Genomic DNA, 22,269 nt, shown 5'->3' with positions numbered 1-22,269 from the left:
TTTTTTTTTGGTTAAGCATTTGAAATGAAACTCAGCAAACAAAGAAAGAATAAAGGATGACTATGATAACAACTCCGTATGCTTGCTGTACAGTAACAGGTCTCTATAAAACAGTACAATATGCGGCACAGAACATAGATTAGGACATTTATTTCTGTATACATAAACAGAATACTACAACAAAAAAATATTTTGTGCTTCTAGTGATGATCGTGACACATCAAAGAAATTAAAAAAAAAGAAAAGCTTTACAGACTCATACTGCTGGTACAAGTATTTTTGTTTAATTAAGCATTTGTTGGATCAAACAGAGACACTAATTAAAAACAAAACATTATTAAATGCACATGGTTGACAAGGTTTCCAAATTTTGATATTTAATAAGTGTTTAGAAGAAAACAAAACATCACAGAGAAAGTTCTTTGATGTGCACTGGACTATGAAAAAAAAAAGTATTAAAAATAGATATAAAGGTTAGAGATGCCAGAGTCAACACACAAACAGAAGGGCGCAGGGGGGCTGGTTTAGTTGGAGTTAGAGACTGCATGCTGTAAGGAGACATATCATTGGGGGATTTAGTCAAACAAATTGTATATAGATAATAATACAATATTTGGTCATTCCCTTATTGATATGGCATCAATCTACAGTTTCATGTGCATTTAATAGTGTTCTTAGTGTTGAGACAACAGGACTGTAAGGACTTTGTTTCAATTATTAATTCATAAGTTAACAGTTCTTTAGCTGTTTTGAGTCTTGCTTGTCGATCTACTCCAGTTCCTGCCCTCTAACATCTACACTAACCCAAGGGGTGGGTTCAGACAAGACAAAAGGCTTACCTTGGCTGAGTCTTTCAGAGCTAGCATGGCTGGATCATTTACACTCTTCCCTGAGGCATTCTTGGTGGCACTAATAAGGTCAGATAAGGCAGAGGCCACGTCCTTCACAGCATTGATCAGTAGAACCTGAGACAGTAAGAGACATGCAAACATATAACAAACAAAGGAAAAAAAACACATACAACTGCTGTCAAATACAATTACTCAAGCAATCAATAGTGACTATACTATAAAAAAAAAAAAAGCTAAAAATTAAACCAAAAAGCCACAAAAATATTTTTCCTAAATAAAAACTTAATCACTTTAAAGTTTTTGGTTCAAATCAGTGCAAGTAGTACAAAATCTTGTTCATAAGTCAATAGTACCATGGCATTAATCTTGAAACATCTGTTCTTAAGTAAAACATTTTCAGATATTATACAGCTTTTTCAAAATTGATTCTCAAAGTCATTTTTACATAGCTTTTTGGTTGTCTTAAGATTACATGGACAGATTAACCCAAAGCTCAGTGAGTATAGCAGAAATCACTCATAGAAAAATAAAAAGGTAAATAAATAAATCTAAAACTAGTTGGAACAGAGAATGGTTAGTAAAACCTAGGCTAGCTAAAACAGAGTGAAAGGAACACAAGCCTCTAAAAAGAAAAAAGAAAAAAAAACAGATGATACTAATATGACTTTGTATCTTATATTCTGCATAAGGAACACAGTGTTGATGCTTTTGTAAAAGTAAATGACAGAAAAACACTCTAACAACTTTTAGTCTCACATAATCAATACTTAGTTGTTCTATGATTGTAGGCTGAGTGAAATGTGCTTATAATTATTTAGTCAGTCAGTTCTAGTTATGTAAAGTTTGCTAAGAAATTTGTTTATAATTATTTAGTCAGTCAGTTCTAGTTATGTCAAGTTTGCTGAGAAATTTGTTTATAATTATTTAGTCAGTCAGTTCTAGTTATGTCAAGTTTGCTGAGAAATTTGTTTATAATTATTTAGTCAGTCAGTTCTAGTTATGTCAAGTTTGCTGAGAAATTTGTTTATAATTATTTAGTCAGTCAGTTCTAGTTATGTAAAGTTTGCTAAGAAATTTGTTTATAATTATTTAGTCAGTCAGTTCTAGTTATGTAAAGTTTGCTAAGAAATTTGTTTATAATTATTTAGTCAGTCAGTTCTAGTTATGTAAAGTTTGCTGAGAAATTTGTTTATATCATTTAGTCAGTCACTTCTTGTTATGTAAAGATTGCTAAGAAATGTGTTTATATAATTTATAATCATTTTCATTACATTTTGTAGTTCAACACAGACAAATGCACTTCTATATGAAGTGACTCTTGACAAAAGTATGTTAAACCTAACAAGTTTAATTATAATAGTGCTCCTATCAGCTTTATTTTCTAATTTATAAAAAATGTACCTGGGCTTCAGGCTGCTCAGAGCCAAGTGAGGCTGCACCCAGCTTGACCACATCAGCCAGTCTTGTGATGGTCTTAACTGCACACTGGGCAGCAGCTGCCAGCTGTTCTTGATTGGAAGCTGCTCCAGCCACAAGTGTCTTTGTGTCTTCAACTAAAGCTTTAGCTGTCTTCAGAATATTTTCCCTACAAACAAGCAATATTTATTGATCATTAGATACCACATCAAGGATTGGCCTCTTTAGTCACATGAGAAGTTGCAAAGGGAAAAGATTGTCTCTCGAAACGTAAAATGCTTCAGACAGACAGATTTCTAAAATTGTAACATGATTAATGCAGGATACTTAAAAGGAGAATCTTTTAGTCATACATTCAAGATTTGTTTGTTAACCAATGAATAAAAAAGAAAAACAAAATTAAATATTTTTTTTTAAATTAAAAACAAAGCTTATATTGAGTGCAATTGTACCAATTCTATCAATCAATCATATAATTACTTTTTAATAGATCCTGAGTAATCTAGTCAAACAATAATAAATTGGTGCAATTGGAAATATATTTAATAATTGTTGTTGTTCAGCACAACTTTCATGCTTATAGCATATGTTCAGTACTAGGGTTTAATCACTTTTGTGGACCAGTTGGAAGGGGAAGTGGAGGAGGTATGATCTAGGAGAAGGTTTCAGTGCTGCCCTTTCCAAAGCAAGTTTTTTTTTAAAGTAAGAAAGAAGAGCCTGAATTAAAACTTAGGGTCTCCACCCTCCAGGATGGAAGGTTGACGTGCTAGCCACTGACCCTATTCAAATATTTTTTAAAATATTTAATTAGTCTTAAAAAATCTATAGTTTGACATTTTTAACGAATGACCTAATTCTCTATACAAGACTTATCTCCCCTAAGCTGAGTACATTTCTAAATAAAAAAATTAATTAATTGTGACTAAGAGATTAACTCATTGGTTAATTTTTTAATCGATTCATTTGTTGCCATCAACAATGACTATTTGTGTAAAGTTTCAACTTGATCTGAGTATGAGAAATGGGAGAATTAAAGTGTAAAAGATTCCACACAGAAAGAGATGATTTAAGCTTTTTTTTTTTTAAAACATAAATTCCAAAAGAAATTCCCTAATAAAGGCAATACATTATTCATCTTTGTTGTAAAGTAAACATTTGTTTACAGAACTCTATTTATTTTTATAGAAAAAATATCCTTTTAAGAAAGCTACCTTTATAAGCATTAGGGTCAGGCAAAGAGAAATGCCAAAACATTGGTACAAGTATTTTATCATTAAATGAAGTTTACAATCACTGTTTACTGAAGATAACAGACACACCAAGTAATTACCTTTGGTCAGCGAATGACTCTGACCCTTCATCATTGAGTGTGCCAGCAGCAGCAAACATGATAGTAGTATCCAAGTCACCGATGATCCCACTGACTGTACTGGCAGCATTGATGCAGGCCTGAGTTCCCCTGGCACCAGCCTGAAGGGCTGCCAGGACATATGAAACCTAAACAATAACATACGTATACAATGAGGTGAATGGTCAATAAAGTTGGAACAATGGGGTGTTTAGAGAATTAGTAGAGTAAGATAAAGGTTCAATTTAGACAGAATCTTTATATACATATGTAAATAATTAAACTGACTGGTCTAAAGGAAGTCAATATAGAGGTGTGGAGTCTACCTGGAGAATGAGTCCATATCTAGATATATATATAAATAAATATATATATATATATATATAGAGAGAGAGAGAGAGAGATTGAATTAGGAAAGAAGACTTCTAGACAATTGTTTTCAACTGTACAAGATGTAAATCTGAACTAACCCTTTCCTGGACACTCTTGGCATGATCACTTAGTTCTTTCAATGTGAACTGGTCAGTTGGGTTACCCTGGAGATTGCCAGCATCCTGTACAAGCTCAACACAAGACTTGCCAAGGTCTTGAACTGTAGAGCGAATCCTGTTTCCAATCTGATGAAACAATAAATAGTGCTGATTGCAATGTGATGAAACAATAAATAGTGCTGATTGCAATGTGATGAAACAATAAATAGTGCTGATTGCAATCTGATGAAACAATAAATAGTGCTGATTGCAATGTCATGGTGGGAAATTTAAACAATTCTAACAACAATGAAAGAAAGGGTCTACAAATATTTCACTATTTAATCCTAATGTTCTATGTTACAATCATGATTTTACTTTGGTAGGCTACTATTAAACCCTTTCACAGATTGTACAAGTTCTTAAGTATCTCTTACAAACTGATACATTTTGTTGTCATTTTTCTCAGTACCCGAAAAAACTTTGACAATAATACTTTCTCCGATCAATCATCTTTAAATATTATTTCTTATCTAGGCTCATATAAATAATAAAATCACTCATTAATTTTTATTTTTGTAGCATAGAAAACACTTTAAACATTATTGCAAATTAAATGTTTTTATTGGATACACATCAAAAATGTTCTTGCTAATGTTATACCAAATGTTTTTAGATGTTTTATATCAAACCAAAATGTCTGTAACATTTAGTATTTTTATTATGAAAGAAAAAAAGCTGAAGTATACAAGATCTAAAACTCCTTCATTCAAAAGCAGAAAAGTACAAATATAATCATTTAAATCTAAAAATACTTGAGTAGAAACAATTACACTTTAAAATAAGATTAATCAAAATATTTCTTTTTTATAATATAATTAAAGAGGTAATCAAGATAAGTCACAGATCCAAATTAATTAATCCACATTTGTCAATGTGAATATTGACAACTTAGCTCTAAGAGAGTGCAAACACAGCCATCCTCTACTGTATTGCCTATGGTTATAAAAGTAGCCTGTACGAACTATAAAATGTCTCATTGAACCTGTGCTGTACAAATTACCTCAGTACTGTTGGCCGCCTGTGCAGCTCCTAAGGAATCATTTGCAAGAGCTACAAAGTCTCTAGTTAATTGGTTGGCTAACACTCCCAGTTGTCCCACATTGGTAGTAGATTTGCCAATCTGACAAAAATAGTAGAAAATAGCACAACATTTGTCAAGACTTCAAACACAACAAAAGGAGATAAATTTAGAGTTCTATAACATCCAGTACATTAAGTCGTACAAAAAAAAAAAATACTCACCATATCCTGGGCAGTCCTGGCTATTTGTTTAGCCAATCTGACCATATTGGTCTGGTGGTCAACAAAGCTGAGGGTTTCAATGATGGACATTCTATCTATTTGACGTTCATCAGTCTGAACAAGGTTAGATAGAATAAGTTAATGTCATAATATGTATTTTAAAATCATATATTGCAGCAAGTAATTTATTTCCTCAGTATGTATGTTATTAAAAAACAATATTACACTTAATCTTTGTCCAATTGATATCAGTCAGTATCACAATACTACAAAAGATAGATGACAACATAACTTGTGCACTATCAAACAAAGTCTTATTACCCTAGCTATGGCTTTTGTAATTGTGTCTATCATACTGTTGACTACACCAGCCTGTGATGCAGCTTCTTCCATTGTCTGTAGTAAATCCTGGAGGACATCCTTCATATCATCAGCAGCATTGTCTATAGGACCATGAGTGTGTGAGGCCTTAATGAGAAGGATTCAAAAAGCATTTGAAATATTAGTGAACAGTTTGTATTTGTGCAACTGCTAACCAATTTTTTTAAATTCATTACATCCCAAGAAGTTTTCTGGCTTAACTTTAGTGAATGATTAAATATAATTGCAAATTAGTTGTTCAATGTGATCGTTTTCTAATAATAGTTCACTCTTGAGAGATCATGTTTTAAATACAAGACATGTACTTTCATCATTCTTCTCTTACTAAATACACAAATCTAAGTGTAGCAAATATAACTCTTTCACTCCATAATTATTTACCACATTCTGGTGGAATCAATGCTGGTATCATCAGTTAGGAGAGAAAGAGTTAAATTACAGAAATACTAGATATCTACTCTAAATACAATTAGGTTCATTGCTAATAATGGAGATTTAAAGACATGGCAGAAAAACAATAAAAAGCTAGCTTTTTGGTGTATCTGGTGAAACAAAAGTTAGGAAGTGTGATGGGAAAATAACTAGCGGTTGTTGTGGTTGTTTAGTAATAGATGATAAAGTAGATCTAAGTCTAAATGAAGTATTATTTACTAGCTCCTGGAGTTCGTTTTAAAACCAAACAACATATATTAACTTGAATAAATGACTTGATAAAAACAATAGATACTTGACAAATGATATTTAATCCAAAATGAAGGGGCACAGTCCAAATGTCTACAGTTCTACCAAAGGAGATGTCTCGCGATTAAAAAGAGGAGTGAGTCATTCTTCTACTACTGTCTGTAACCGTTAACTACCCATCATTCCCTATTCAGTTAATATCCCATAATTCCCTAGTTCCGTCTAACATAGTCTATTTATAGTCTCATCAAATTCCCAATTAAACTAAACCTATAACAGGTAATAAAGAAAAAATTTTTAAGAAGATCAGCAGCCACACATTGAGTGTTCAAATTAGAGCTCTATCTTTTTTTTTTACTTATTTGACAACAGTGAAGTTCAATTCAGCCTCGGTGACATTATTTAGTGAAAATCTCCAATTGAATTTGCTATTTGAGTTACTTGGTTTACAAGTAATAATTAATAAACCAAATGGTAAATGAAAATAAAAAGATTCTTAGTAATTGACATTGATTCTTGTTGTTTTATGATTGACATTATGAATGGGTTATAGAAATTGACTTTTAAAGAAAGGCTCACCTTAGGATTACCTCCTCCTTCTTTACAGGCATACATAAACTGAAGTGCTGACTCTGCTACTGTCTTGGTAAGGTCAAGGATGTTCATCTGTTGCTTTGAGTTGACAGTTTTACTGGCACTACCGATGGCTGACCTAGTCAAGGGCTCAAAGTAAGAGGATACAGTTGAAATCTGATTTTAAAAAAAAACATTAAATAATCAGTTATTCACAGAAAAGTTGTTTAAAACATCTTAATAGTGAAAAGATTTCATTTTTGGCTCAAGTTGTTCAAATGTGTCGACAGGACATTCTCAATATTTATAATAAGAAAAATAGTTTTTTTATGGCTGCATTGCAGTTTTTTTTTTAATTTGTTCTGTTTAACATGCAGTTGCTGCCTCTAGAATGACTCACTAAATGTCCTAAGTTCTGTGGTTCCTCTTTAGCAGCCTGTCTGATCAGATCTATTCTGTCTAAGATTTCTCTAGCACTGTTAATCATCTGTTCTTGATAAGCCTGAAAAAAATAAGGGAAAATCTTTGCAAATCAGAGACAATAAGGGTTCATATTGTAGAGCTTAGATGACATTTTTCTTTTTTATTCATGGTGTAGTTCACTTTACTGTGACTCATAAAAACAAGGTTCCATGGACAGCAACTTGAAGTGCATTCAAGATAGTGCAAAAACTTGTTAAGTAATGTGCAATGCTTGTTGTCATATATTCAAATGTACAGAAAAAAAAACAAATAAAGAAAACTTTTAAATTTCCTTAATTGTTTCACTATAAATATTTCAGTGCTGCTTGTTTTTTTTTCCTAAGATTCATGTTTTTATGTTACAAGAAATTTTTTAAATCCTCTAACCTTCAAAGATTTCTCATCTCTTGGTGTAAGTTTCTGACTAATGGCAGCAAGTGATGCTTGATCTAAGTCTCGTATGGTGATGTTTAGATGTTCAATGGCATTGTCACACTCATGCTGGCCTGGTGCCATGTCCCTGAAAACACAAACAGCACATGATGCATCATACACACAAATGAGACAGTTTACAAATTGGTGTGTGTCCTTGTTATTAGGTATTTCTTTCATTTTTTCAGAAAAAAAAGTAAAAGAGTTAGTCATTCTAAGAGACAATAGAAGGGAACCAAGAACATAAAAAGTGTTCAACTGAGACATGATTAGATGGAACAGCAAGAATGTTTCTATCAAGTAAAAATCTACAATGTACAACTTTGTTATGATAACTCCATAACCAAATGTGTTTTTGTTGCCACTGGTATGACAGGCTACTGTGGTGAGGGCCTTAAGGCTGATGATTACAACTCACTTGATAGAGGAGACCAAACGTTTGATGGATTCGGACACGCTCTTTGAATGGAAAGAGTACATCTGGTATGTAGGTGGGTCTCGGGGGTTGACTGCAAGCTGTTTGGCCGCTTGCAGCATGTTGCAGGCGCCTTCAATCATTGATTTACCAGACTGAGTGATTGGCTCTTGTGCCTGACGAGCCTAGAAAATATATAATTTAACTTTTGAGGTAAAAAATAGAAAAGGTAAACAAAAAAATGTGAGTGTTAGATTAAGTCACAATTTTTTCTTAAATTAATGATGGCAATGAGCTAATTCATTAAGTTAAAAAAAAAGGAACTAACTTTAAAAATATATTTGGGTAAAGAAGGGGAGAAAGAATTAAAAAAAAAGAGAGATGAGAGAAAATGACCCCAATACTAATAAATATTCTTTGTCATATTAGTAAAAACAATTTTTAAAATTTCTATTATTATTATTCTATTGTTAATCAGCCCTATTGTATAAGGTACGATGGTAATATATTTTGTTTAATGTCATCAAAAGCAAATAGTAACAATGCAATGTTAATTTCATGTTCTCGTTAATGAAATTACCTCAAGAAATGATTCACTATTGAGACTTTACTGAGCCTGAAGGCAAGATAAATGGTCTGGCTAACATAATAAAGATGTGAGTCTTACCTGAGCACTTATCTTAGCAGGTTTACTGGCAAACTCTGGCGATGAGGCAAATGTTGTCAGCTCATCTACTGCATTGATGAGTGGTCTGGCAGCTTCAGCACATTTCTGCCTGTTCTCATCAGTGAAGTCACTGTCCAAAGCCTGGGTAACAAACACACAATCTCAAGCAGATCAACACTTGTAATAGTACAATTATGAGAATTTCAAATTTTATACACCATTTCAAATTTAATATAAGTAGACTTTCAAACAAAAGTGCTTTTATTAATCCTGATACACGAAATCTATTACCTTAATGGCTTTCACCAAACTGGCAGTACTATTGGCCACATCTTTAGCACTCTGGACAAAATGCCTCTTGGCCACAGGGTTGGCAGTCTTGGAAGATGCCAGCCGGCAAGAGTTGCAAAGGGAGGATGTGTGCTTGGCCACAACTGTTGCAGCAGACAAAACCTGAATAGAAGTTAGATAAAATAACTGTTAGAGACTGATAATACAATAAGGAAACTGAAAGAAAAGTCCATGCCAAATATCCAGGCAACAAGAAAACCAAGACAACAACTAACAAAAGTCATTTGGTTAACTGGTAAGCATCAGATGTAAGGTCAGTCATCTTAATAGTGTTTCTGTGCTCACATCTCCTTGAACAAGAGGTAGAGGGACATAACTTCTTTTTTTTTTTAAATATTACATAAATACACTAGAAGTAATAAATGTATGAAAACAGAATATAAGAGATTATAAAGATATTAACTCAAATGAAATGGGGTTAAATATCAAATCTTTATACTCTACACAATGTTAAATGAGTTTACAGTAACACGCTCTGCAAGGATAACACTGATGTATACCAACTCTGCAGTGAGACAATGTTTCTGTTTACATCCAAATTAAGAGTTAATATTTTCTTTAGCACAATTAGAAAAATTAAAACAAGTACAAGAACCAAACAAAAAAGTGTTTTAAAAGAAACAACAAAACAATCAACATGCTGAATTTCAACCAAAAATATAAGACTAATAGCTCAACGACAGCGCAAGATTGAATTCATGAATATTTAATCTATTAGCACAGAACAGTATTAAAGTTTAACATTGAATGGAATTATTATAAATGTCTTACTACAAGCTCTATGCCAATAACAAAGGAATGCTATTTATCAAAAACTTCTAAAAGCTCAATAAAAAAAAAAGAAATTGACAATACTTCCATGAAATATGGTAATATGTCAATAAATAGTCCTTGTAATTATTAATGTTTTTTTAGCTCAGTTTACTAATATATTAAAGCTCACTTTGGGGGGGAGCCATTAGTCTTACTGCATGCCAAAACAATAAGAATTAACAGAAAATAAAACCAAGGTTTTGAATAGATTACATAAGAACATATGAACCAAATCATTTTTTAATCGATCCATTAACACAAACTAATTTTAATTTTATTCATTCAGTCTCCTACAATGTCCAAGGTCTTATAGTATTAGACATTTCTTTGTAAACAATGCCTTAGAAATGTTGACTTAGTTTTACAAGTTATAGGAGGAAAAAGAACAACATTGCAACAGGAGCAGCAAGTTCAAAGAAATGAGATTCATTCCAGTTGTACAAGTGTACACTGCCAGATAAGTTAAACTGGCTAAACAGATGTTGTCATTATTCTAGTGAGTCCCATGCAGGCTTGAAGTAAGTGTCAGTATGTTATTTATTAGAGGGTCACAATGATTTCACATATCTACCAACATTATGTGTACAAGATTCTAGTACTGAATATTTTTTTCCTTAAAGTTTCAATTTGATTTTATACATGGCTGAGAAACACAAAGGAGAAAGTGGGAAGGAGTAATAATGGGTGGGAAGGGGGGGGGGACAATTTTGTTCAAAATACATAGAAATGTCAGGGTAAAATCAAGTTTTTAAAAATTATTTGTTTTAAATCTAGAGATAAGCTATTCTCAACGTCTCAGTTATTTAAATCCTAGTTCAATTAGACCATATTTATTTTTCAAAGTGATTTCTTAATTATTATTATTATTATTATTCACAAGATTTTTCTCAAGAATTTTAAATTACTTTTCTAGGTATTATTCTCTGTAATAACTGAAATGAAAAATCAGAAAAAGCCTTTTTTTTTGCCATATTTCATTTTTTTTTCCACAGAACATTCAAGGAATATAAAAATTCTCAAAGATAAAAGAAACAAAACAAAACAAAAATGATGAAATGAAAAGTTGAAAATGTTGAAACAAACTTACTTGATAACAAATCTGAAAGTTGGAGTTTAGAAGTGTGACCCAGTTAAAGTTGTTTTTTTTTTAGTTTTTTTAAGCACATATTAATATGGTCTAAATGTTAAACACACACAGACACAGACAAAGAAAAAGATTTAGATGGCAAGTGAAAGTGTCCCATCCAACAATGACATAGTTGAAGTGATGTGACCTGACAGTGGTAGAATAAAGACTGTGACAACAACAAGCTAGAAGCTATAGGGAAGGAAGAAATTACTATTTAAACAAAATAAAACAACACAAAATATGTAAAGCTTCTAAAATAGTGTCAACAAACAGAGCCTGTTCTGGTTTTAAATCTAAGAACTCAAACAACATATAAAAAAAAAAAGATTCAGTAAATTAAAAAGCTGTATTTAAAAAAAAGGAACAAAAGAGAAATAAAGAAAACATTTATGGGGATTCTGCATTACAGGCTACAGTTTATTGACTACTTCTAGAGAAAATACTTTTCCAGTATTGATCATTGTATCTAGAAATACTAAAACATCTAATGCATTTTGAAGTCTCTGAGGCATTCATTGCAAACAATCATTTGTATCTTCTTTTGCCCTAAACGCCTTATTGCAATATAATAGTTCAGGTTTTTGATTTTTTTTTCTATGTTTAGAACATAAACCAAAGATGTGGGGTGTATTTTTTTTCTTCTTTTTTGTGTGCATAATCATAAAATAAAATATTAAGTTTTTTTTTAACAAAGAAAAGTGATATGTGACATTCAAACTGGAAGAATAAAGTTTTAAATAAACTTTGAGTGCTAGAGATTTAGCAAATGCACTTTTTTTTATGTAGCAGAGGGAATGAACAAATTTTGTTGGTTATTTTAGTTGCTGGTCAGACTACACTGATGTTGGCTTACCATCGAACGCAAATTCCAAGAGGCATAATACTTGTTAATGGAAAAAAGAGAATAAGAGAAATTAACTGATTTGGTTTGATTCACACAGGTCAGCCTTAATGATACATTACTAGAGATAGGAGTATATTAGCTCTCCTCTAACATAGAATAAATACATCAATTCTCACTAATGTTTATATCAGCTGTAGTTGAGTTGAAAGCATTTAATCAAGTTATAGCAGACGTTAATGAAGTCAATACATTATCAAACAAAATAGAAGATTAAATTACTGATGAGATTATGTCATTAATAACAAGGTGAATAACTCTTGCAACTGAAAGTATCCCTTTATGCTGATTTGCTTTTTCCAAGATTTATGCAAATAAGTTTGAAATAATATACTTTAGATTTCTTTTTTTGTTTTAAATGCCAAGTAGGATAGAGACTAAACATAACTATCACTAAACAATGCTTTATACTGATTCGTATCAATGCTCTATATGACTCCAATATCAAACTACCACAGTGGGCTAAATGATAGTTTACATAGATTAAGCAAATCTGTATCAGATGAATAGGTGATAAATATAAAGTTAAAGCTTGTCTACTTCAGACCAATCACTAAACTTTTTCTTTCACTATAGAAAAGAATCTATATATCCCAGAATTCAATTTTACAAAAGTAGAGAGCTATACTCTTAACATATTAGCTTAGAGTTATAGAGTAGTTTTGTAAGAATATAAACAAGTATTATATAGTAGATAATGGTATTAGGAGAAAGCCTAAGATGTTACACATCATTAAACAAGGAGGGGGGAGGGGGGAAGTTTAGACCAGGTAAATGATGTTGAGTAGTAGTGAAACATACCTGCGCCTGAGTGTTGGTGCCCTGAGTAACAATGGAAATAATTTTTATTTGTCTTTCTTTTTTGTGGCCAGGTGACCACAGCAGTTATGTCATACGTATAGATTTTTTTAAAAACTTTAGTTATACGTACAGATTTTTTAAAAAACTTGTCATACATATGGATTTTTAAAAAAACTTTAGTTATACGTACAGATTTTTTAAAAAACTTGTCATACATATGGATTTTTAAAAAAACTTTAATCATACCTATAGATTGAAAAAGACATAATCATATGTACAGATTTTAAAAAAAACTTTAATCATATGCATAGTTTTTTTTTTATTTAGTCAAAAGTATAGATTGAGAAAACACTTAATCGTATGTATAGATAAAAAAAAACAACTTTAGTCATACGTATAGATTAAAAAAAAACTTTACATCATACGAATAGATTTAAAAAAAAAATTTGGCCATGAGTATAGATTTAAAAAAACTTTAGTCGAACATATAGATTTAAAAAAAACTTTAATCATATTAAAGATTTTAAAAACTTTAACCTATCTTTAGATTTAAAAATTTTGTAGTCATACGTAACAATTTGTAAAAACTTTTGCCATACATATTGATTAAAGAAAACTTCTGTCATACGTATAGATTTTTTACAAAATTTTGGAAACATAATATATAAGGAGGAAAAAATGAAAATTTAAAAAAAAAAAATGTAATCAAAACAAGAAAAAAAAATTGTTGAACAAAATAGATAGATTGTAGTATAAAAACTCATGCAGCTTTTGTTGTATATTAAAAGTCGTACTACAGTTTGTTTAGTATTCAATACACTGAGCAGCTACTGTGGCATTCCTTTCATACAACACAGAGAAAAATTCCACACACAAAAAAAAAAAAAAAAGTTTTGTTTAACTGTATGTACTCTGAGAATACTAATTAGTGAAGTAGTACATATGACTTGCTTACTGAGTGGAATAAATAGATACATATCAAGGAGATTCTAAGCTGAATGACTTCTGCAAAGACTGTTGTTAGCTCATTAGTATGTCTAGCATATGGTGTGTTTGCTTTCAATCAGTGTCTGTATGTATAGTTCCTAAAAGATGTTTGTAAAATACTTGTTTATTCTTTCTTGTTTTCCTAGCTTTGGATTGGTAGCTATTTATAGCACATTAATTTTTACCTGCTGCTGTGAGCTAGCTGGATTGGTCAAGTTCTGGCAGGCCATTTGGATGGCTTGATTGGCTCTAGCAAACTGGGTTTGGTCTACCACACCAGGACGTCCTGGTTCAGATGCTGGATCAGATATTCCCACCAAGTAAGCAGCCTGAAGAATAATTCAGTTTAAATTCATTTGCTGATACTGTTTCAATTCTAAATCTATAAACTATTGCTATCTAGTTATGCTATTTAAAAAAAAAAAAAAAAAAAAAAAAAAAGCAAGTAAATGTAAAACTTGGAATTCTGGACATATCATCTAACCTGTACAGAAGCTTCAGTCAGACCACAGACTGAGTTAGCAAAGTTCCGTACAGAGCTGCAGAACTCATCCATGTCCTGTTTCTTAGCATGGTTAGATATACCAGTCATGGCATCACCCAGGTCCTGCAATACAAGTCCAGAGGAAAAATGTTTCTGTTACTGCAGCTCATGGCTTAACATTGAAATAGAACCCAACTTTGTACAGAAAGATGGTAGATTGTATTACCTTAGATTTCTCCATGACTGCTTGCAGAGAATCAAAGTAAGACAAGTCACTGACTGGCTCATTGGGATTGTCTAACATGCTGGCTATCATCTGAAACAACACACAAGCAATTTACACATTTATTTCTTTTTCATTAGCAATCAAGCTATTCTGTCTTTTGATTTTTCCTTGATGAAGTTAATTAAAAAAAAACTTCAAACTCATTGACAGGCTTGAGATAACATTGGACAATAATAATTCCATTCCCTAGATATCAACAAGCAGAAGAAATGACTGCATCCATTTCTGAACATTTTAATTAATGAAGATATAACGAGACTAAGGAATCAGCAATCAATGACATCTACTGACTGGTGTCAGGTTCCTGATATATAACTGTAATAACAATTAAATGTGTTTTCATAATTGCAGCCTTAAAATATAAAATTTAAAAAAATGTAAAGAACCGCATATAAACAAAACAAGGCATATAAACAAAACAAACGCACTCTATCCATTTAAATTTTAAAAAATGTATACAATTACAATTGTATAACATAAGCAACTAAAATGAAATAATTTATTATATAATGCAAAATTAATTAAATACCTTCAAATATATTCTAAATGTGCAGTCCAGTAAGATAACAAAAGAAAAGTATTTTAGCCCTTAAACATAAATAATATTAAAACTTGTTTTAAAAGTCACATAGGCAGTTGTGTGACAATGATGCACGTACCTGGATTTGTCGCAAGGCATTATCACATTCCTTCTGTCCAGGAGCTGACTGTGTACAGATACTGAACAAATGATTGATGCTTTCTGTCACAGCCCTGCAGCACACAATAGTTAGACAAATATTTCAGTTATGGCCAGTTAAGTTATATGTATACATGATTAAAAGTTCAATACTTTAGATGTCAAAGTAACTTTACTAGCGTTTGTATGCAGTTGTCTTAGAAATACTTTTCAATGGTTATTATTCATTTTCAATGTTCTCTACAACATCTGATGTGCCAAACTTCCTGTACTTAGGTGTAACCTTTTGCATTATATATTTAACTTAAGTTAGGCCAATATTAGAATATGGGTCTTCTGTTTGGGATCGCTAACTGAAGAAAACATAAGGAAACTAGAACAAATACAAAATAGAGCAGTGAGATTTATAATAAACAAATATTCCAGTTTGATTAGTAACATCACTAAACTTATAGACACTTCAGGATAGAAGAATAAAAAGTAAAGTAGCTATAATACATGAAACACTAAAACATAACTTACAAATAGAAAAAACAAAACCTAATGAAATACTCAGAAAGACACAAAGATAGAGGCACATTTCTTATTCCATACGCTAGAACAAATTCATTAGAAATGAAATGGGTTGCCTGAATCAGCCAGGAAAACCTGATAATGATTTAGCAGAGTTTAAGTAATTGATTAACATGCATAACTAGATTGACACATGAAATGCGTAGGACGTAATTATCTTGTTTTTGAAGTAACGTCTTTAATATATCTGATAAGATTATGTTTATTTGATATTTATAGAAAAAAGAATTGTATGATGTGACTTTTTGTAGACCAACATCATGTTATATAAAGAACAGAAACCAACCTGGCAGCCTGGGCTAATAAGTTTCTGGAGTTTGGTGCATTGGGGTCAGCAGACACAGACTTAGCAGCCAGCATCAGTTTGCTGGACACCATGGAGACACTCTTCAGTCCTCCAACTATTTGGTTTTGTGTCTCCAGGTCTTTGGAGACTCCAGCCATGACCAAACCAGAGTGGACAAAGTCTTCATAATGATGGCTGAAACAATCAAATATTTCTTGACATCAAACTTAATCTAAGCTTCAAATGCATTGTGGTTAATTATTTTTTAAACTAGAAGCACCTAGTACAAACCAAAAACATATTTGCATCAAAAACTGTAACACTTTTAAATTATCTGAAGTATATAGGGGAAGGGGGGGGGGGAAGGCAAATGGTGCTGGATGCAAAGGATGGCTGTCTGGCATGCACTCTGGACTGTTTTCTCTATGGTCCTGGGTTCAAACCATCCCTGCAACAGGCTTGGGCTACGGTGTACTAATCTTCAATATCCAAACAAAACATGTACAACAGAAACAAATCCTTAGTTATATTTTACCATGTGGATATTTCTTTTTTGTTTTGTTTAAGTGGAGAGAAGTGGGAGAAGCTGTTTTTAGTTTTGACTTATGAAAAATATCTCTACATTATCTCTCCTGTAATGACTTCTACACATGGTGTAGAAGGAATTTTATGAAGTCACTATAAAACTGAGGGGCATGTTTTGCAGAGGAGAAAAAAGGCTAAACATTACCTGTATCTAGTGGTGGACTCTGCCAAGTGCTGGGTGGTTACCCTGGATGAAGACACTATATCACTGGCTGCTTGGTTCAGGTTGACAGCAGCATTGTTCATATCATTCTGTACCTCCTGGTAGCTCTTAGATGTTGGAGGGAACTGTGGGAAACAAATGTATTCTACTTAGAACTTTTAGTCTCAAGCAAGTAAATGAAAGATTTCTTTTAACACATCTAGAATTTCTGGCTTCAACTAGAATAGATAGTTGCCAAGAAAGTGGCAGTTATTAAGGTGTGTGAATTACAAATAACAGAAAAAGCCCAACTATTAACTACACATGGTATTTCTATGTGTTTTTTATTTTATTTTCATAAACTCAACAAAATAATTCTATGAAAATCTTTTAAACTTCCACTTGTGTTTTGTTGTATGCAAATAAGATTTTTATAATAGTCTTTTGGATTACAGCTTTAAAGAGCAATCCATTTTAATAATTTCTAATGCAGATTAAACTTTAGAGTTTGTAAAAAAAAAACAGTTTACTATTATTATTACAACGCCCTTAAAATACCTTCCTGATTGTTTGATCAAAACTTTAACAAAGCTACTTTTTTAAAAAATAAAATTGTTGTATAATTAACAAACAAACCCTTGGATTGGAAAGGTTCTGAGAGCTTTGTGTAATCAGCCTGATAGCGTTGTCTATGTCTCTCTGTCCCGGGAGGCAGTTCACACAGTTATTGAGAGCATTGGACACGGACTTGGCCACCTGAGAGTATTAATAAGACACATATAATTTGAGTGGTAACCTTTGTACTTCTATGATGATGTATGTACATATCAAAATTTCTAATTGCTTTAGCATAATGCATCTTTCATGCAATAGCAGTCTCAGTGTACTATGGTCCAGTCTCCCAGTGGGGGAGCTGGTATCTGGGAGAAGGTTTCAATGCTGCCTTCAGGTGATCAGCAAACAACTCAGCTTTAGGTGGGTCTTGAACTCGAGCCTTCTTGATAGGTAGCCAAATGGTTTATGCCTCTCAGACAAACACCCCACAAAATCAATAATTTATAGATTGATACTTAAAGGTTAATTAGTGATATTTAAAAGTTGCACAATTTCAAAGGCAGCTGTTTGAAATTAGCCAGAAAAATGCTCAGAATTTTATAATTATTTAACAGTTATAAAGACAACAACATAATATGGAATAAATACCTGGGAAAGTCTCTGCTGATTCTCAGGATTGCTTGGGTCATTCATTGCATATTTGGCCTCCTCCAGTAGCCGGATGGACTGGTTGATGACATCCCTAGCGTTGTCCAGGATAGTCTGCTGGATCTGTTTGTCTTCAGTGGTGGCAGCCACACCACGGACAGAGCTCACTAGTATCTTAAGGGCATTCACAGTGTCCCTGGCAGCTATACCAACATAATCTTCGTTTCCCTTCAAGACAATATTAAACATGCTCCATTACAAGGTGGAAAAAAAAAAGTTTGAAAAACATTTCTTTCTACAGGATACATATAAAAATACAAGATAAGTCTGTTCTGTAATTAAATTATAAGTCTCCTTTTTCAACTGTCATTGTTTTATGGAACGGTATTAGCACTTATGGAAGTCACTCAATTAAGTTAAGAAGATTTAATCGTAAATAATGCAGATATAACAATATGAATAAAATGCTTTATTTTATTCTATTCTTTTATTTTCTGTTTAAATGTGAGAGATAACTTCTCTGCTTACCTGTGCAGCTGCAGTCAAAAGCTGAGCCATAGAAGAGCCGACAGTTTTAGATGTTGTTCCTAACTGTGTGGCACATCCCTCAGCCTAGTGGAAAATACAAAATAAAAGGGTCAGCATGTTTATACAAGTTTAGCTAACAAACCAAACATTCACACAAACAGTTTAATTTTAACTAAAACTGTAGTTGGCATCACTCCCATCTTCCTTACTGTTTCTCCTGGAAGTCTTGTCAGCCGGCCTGACATGGCTGCTTGCTTGATATCTGCTATATCTTGCTCCAGATCTCCAAGTTGATCCAAGGCACTGTCGATTTCTAAAGAGGTGCAAGCTTCTTGGGCCTGGCAAAAAATATAAACAGACACTTTCAACTGTTTCCTCTGGCTAGTAATGTAGGGCAGGATTTTTGAAAGCGTAAAGAGCAACAATATATTGTATTAATTAGCTGGGGTAACTGATTTCTAACACCCTATTTTCATTACATTTACTCATGGAGTTAATCTCCAGGATTTTATCTCTTTATCACTTAGTCACATATTCTTTTACTAGTTACAAAATTGTTTAATTTCATGTGTAACCTACAGTAACTTGAAAAAAAAAAAATTATATGAAGTAATTTAACTATCTCACCTTGCCTGCAGCAGACCTTAGTTCAGCCACAGCACTGGACATGAACTTCACAGCATTGTGTAGGTTCAGGGCAGCGGCCTGGTCTGAGACAGTGGGTGCTGAGGCATTCGCTGCCCCTATCAGACGACTTGCAGGCTGGATGAAGTCCTGGCTGGCATTGATGAGAGCCAGCTGGGCTGTAGCACTGTCAGGATGACGCTGGACAGCTCTCATTGCTTGAACCAGAGTTGGAATCTGTTGGTCCAGATTCTGCAACAAATATAAAAGTGAGCAAAAAACTCAAAACTAATGTTGTGGAAGTTTTAGATATAGTCACTGGTGGTTCATGTCAGTACATCATTAAACAACAACAAAAAATTATATTATTCTCATTCTACTGATTTTCATGGCACCACATTTGCATAAAACTAAAATTCTATGGCCATATAAAAAGGTCCTCAGGGAAGAGTAAAAGTAACGTTGCCCTTTCAGACCTTGTGGTCTATAGGGCAGTTGATGTAAAGGTCATCTGTTTCTGTAGCCTACAATTAATGAGGGTGTGATGTAGCCAGCACAATGACCAACCAACTTTACTTTTCCCCAACTAATGTCAGGTGCCCATTAGAGCAGGGTGGACTCAGAGAGGCCAGAAGATCCTGAATTTAAAAATTCCAGTCTTCACCAGGACTCAAACCCTGGTTCGAAAGCAAACCGCTTTACCACTCAGTCAGTGGAGGGAAGGGGGTACCTTTGAGAAGGTTTTCCGTGCTGCCTTTAGGCACTCAGTAAACACAACTCTGCTCAAGCCAGATTCAAATCCTATTAACTATTGAAGATGAAAACATTAATGGAATCAGTCGGGTATAATATTAACATGACTACAGCTTTTACTTTTTCACTGTACATTTTCCCCCTGCATCCATAAGAAACATTTCTTTTTTACCTGTGCAGCTGTGGCCATTTGTTGATTGGATGATGGATTACAATTAGTCTTGTAGGCTTGGTTAGATGCACTGATAAGTTGTGTTGCTGCAGCAGCAGCCTGATTGGCACAGTTCTATAGCAAAACAAACAAAAAGTCAAGTTTTAGCAAACACTAAAATAAATTACAGCTGCCAAGCAATAAGTCTGATGGCTTTAACTTCCTGAAAACTAACAGTGCACCAGCAAGCGAGATTAAGGCACTCACCTCAAGGTTAGTCATCAGTCTCTTCTTCAAAGCATTGCTTGCTGCAGTGTTGGTGGCTGAACGAAGTTCTTCAGCTGCTGTCCTTAGCATCTGTTGCTGGTTTGAATCATTGGGACTGTAAGGAGAATACATTTGGTCAGTGATAAACTAAGAGCAAAAGATGGTCTAACTTGGAGACAAAACATTTATCAGTTCTAAACTTGACATTCTACTTGAAGGAGATAGCCTTCAGAGAAGCTGGAGATGGGTAGGTCACACCCTTTTCAAGCCTGCACCCTACATAACAGGCAAGCTTTAACTTGGAACCCCCAAGGAATTAAGGAAGAGGGGACAACCCAGGAATACATGGCACTGCGATTTGAAAGCAAATGCCAAGCAGATGGGCAAGACGTGGGGACAGTAGGAGGGACTCGCCTAGAACCCAGAGGCCTGGAGGAAGCTGGTTGGTGGCCTATGAAGCAGAAGGGACCACAGGCAGAGATGAGATATGAAACTTGAGATTATGTCAAGATTTAAAAATTGAAGACACAAAAATGCGTGTCAACAGTAAACTGAAAGCATATGATGTTTTATCATTTGAGAAGAAAAAAAAAGGGCCTTTACTAAATTTAGGCAAGCATAACAAGAAAATTAAATTTATAAGTAAATATTTTGTTTATTGTTTGAGGCCAAATATAAACAGAAAATGTAAAAAAGCATTTCATCATAAATACATTCTATTAAAACTTGTGTTCAATCTATTTCTTAACATCATCAAAATACTTGTGTTACCTTGAGGCACATCCTTTAGCTGCCTCTACCAGTTTAGCTGTGGCATCAGCTAGCTGTTTGGCTGCAGCCAGAAGTCTCTTCTGTGTGTCAGAGTCTGTGTGATCATCTGCTTGTCCTCGAATGGCACTCACCAGGGTGGATGTAGCCTTGACAAAAAAAAAAGGTATTTTCATTGAAACTTATCTAATTGAAATACACTTAACAATAATTTGTTTTCAAATGAGTGAGAATCATGCAGTTGTAGGGAATAACTTAATTGTGGCCTACATCTAACAAAGAAGGTTTTATTTTTCATTATTATTAGATACTAAATAGGGCTGTGAGTCACATTCAAGATTTGTTATCTTGAAAAAAACAATTATATTGTCATTTGGTCTTATTTAACTTCAACAGACAATTCTTAGCAAAGTAATGACCTTATTTTGAGGTTTCTGATTGTCCCTTATCTTATTGAATTTTTCTGAAATCAACATTTTCACTTTCTATCCTATAAATGTTTTTTGTTTTACATGTGTATCCTGTTGAACAGTTTCTGCTAATCTTGATTTCTCTCTTGTGTTTTCTTGTAATATAAGAAAAAATGTTATGTTTACAAAGTGAATCATCTAGTTCTACCTGGGCTAGCTGTTTGGCTTGTTTCACCATCTCATGAGCATCCCCAACTGAACTGAACAGACGGTCTGTAACATTGATGATTGTATCCACTGCCTCCTCATGCTGCTCATTAGCCTGAACAATTGATAAAATAGAAATGTCATACCTTGAAAGTAATTATTTATTCCTCAACAACTGTTACTACTATACAGTTTCCTGGCTAAATATATGTTACACTGTTACAAAGTCTAAGATTTATTTTCGCTTTGCTAGAAAAACTATAACTCATTAATGTTTATTTTTTAGGAACAGTCCAATGTTGGAATGCCATGAAACTTCTTGGAATCTCAAGATATTTTA

The 22,269-nt window shown here is 33.1% G+C and overlaps 1 protein-coding gene across 21 annotated transcripts in view; it reads right to left on the bottom strand.

The window, feature by feature from the left end:
* The window catches only part of LOC106064344 (talin-1), a 95,602-nt gene that overhangs the window by 21,333 nt on the left and 52,000 nt on the right, over positions 1-22,269 (bottom strand). For 14 of the 21 annotated variants that reach the window (XM_056017175.1, XM_056017183.1, XM_056017188.1 and 11 more), the window contains 30 exons: positions 21,931-22,044; positions 21,316-21,461; positions 20,545-20,659; positions 20,299-20,412; positions 19,377-19,625; positions 18,959-19,087; positions 18,750-18,833; positions 18,222-18,449; positions 17,655-17,774; positions 17,022-17,164; positions 16,292-16,486; positions 15,413-15,506; positions 14,694-14,783; positions 14,468-14,590; positions 14,169-14,312; positions 12,997-13,017; positions 12,148-12,177; positions 9,293-9,454; positions 9,002-9,142; positions 8,338-8,519; positions 7,875-8,007; positions 7,426-7,527; positions 7,032-7,202; positions 5,712-5,858; positions 5,391-5,504; positions 5,149-5,268; positions 4,086-4,232; positions 3,598-3,764; positions 2,253-2,436; positions 840-965 (listed from right to left, as the gene is read on the bottom strand). In XM_056017175.1, coding sequence (XP_055873150.1) covers positions 840-965; positions 2,253-2,436; positions 3,598-3,764; positions 4,086-4,232; positions 5,149-5,268; positions 5,391-5,504; positions 5,712-5,858; positions 7,032-7,202; positions 7,426-7,527; positions 7,875-8,007; positions 8,338-8,519; positions 9,002-9,142; positions 9,293-9,454; positions 12,148-12,177; positions 12,997-13,017; positions 14,169-14,312; positions 14,468-14,590; positions 14,694-14,783; positions 15,413-15,506; positions 16,292-16,486; positions 17,022-17,164; positions 17,655-17,774; positions 18,222-18,449; positions 18,750-18,833; positions 18,959-19,087; positions 19,377-19,625; positions 20,299-20,412; positions 20,545-20,659; positions 21,316-21,461; positions 21,931-22,044 — 4,035 coding nt within the window. Of the gene's footprint in view, positions 1-839; positions 966-2,252; positions 2,437-3,597; positions 3,765-4,085; positions 4,233-5,148; positions 5,269-5,390; positions 5,505-5,711; positions 5,859-7,031; positions 7,203-7,425; positions 7,528-7,874; positions 8,008-8,337; positions 8,520-9,001; positions 9,143-9,292; positions 9,455-11,252; positions 11,265-12,147; positions 12,178-12,996; positions 13,018-14,168; positions 14,313-14,467; positions 14,591-14,693; positions 14,784-15,412; positions 15,507-16,291; positions 16,487-17,021; positions 17,165-17,654; positions 17,775-18,221; positions 18,450-18,749; positions 18,834-18,958; positions 19,088-19,376; positions 19,626-20,298; positions 20,413-20,544; positions 20,660-21,315; positions 21,462-21,930; positions 22,045-22,269 lie in introns of all 21 variants that reach the window. The other 7 variants (XM_056017189.1, XM_056017190.1, XM_056017191.1 and 4 more) reach the window with 5 other exon arrangements.

Source organism: Biomphalaria glabrata, chromosome 18, assembly GCF_947242115.1.
Source record: "Biomphalaria glabrata chromosome 18, xgBioGlab47.1, whole genome shotgun sequence".
NCBI classification, from domain to species: Eukaryota; Metazoa; Mollusca; class Gastropoda; family Planorbidae; genus Biomphalaria; species Biomphalaria glabrata.
This window is presented reverse-complemented; position numbering and strand designations above follow the sequence as displayed.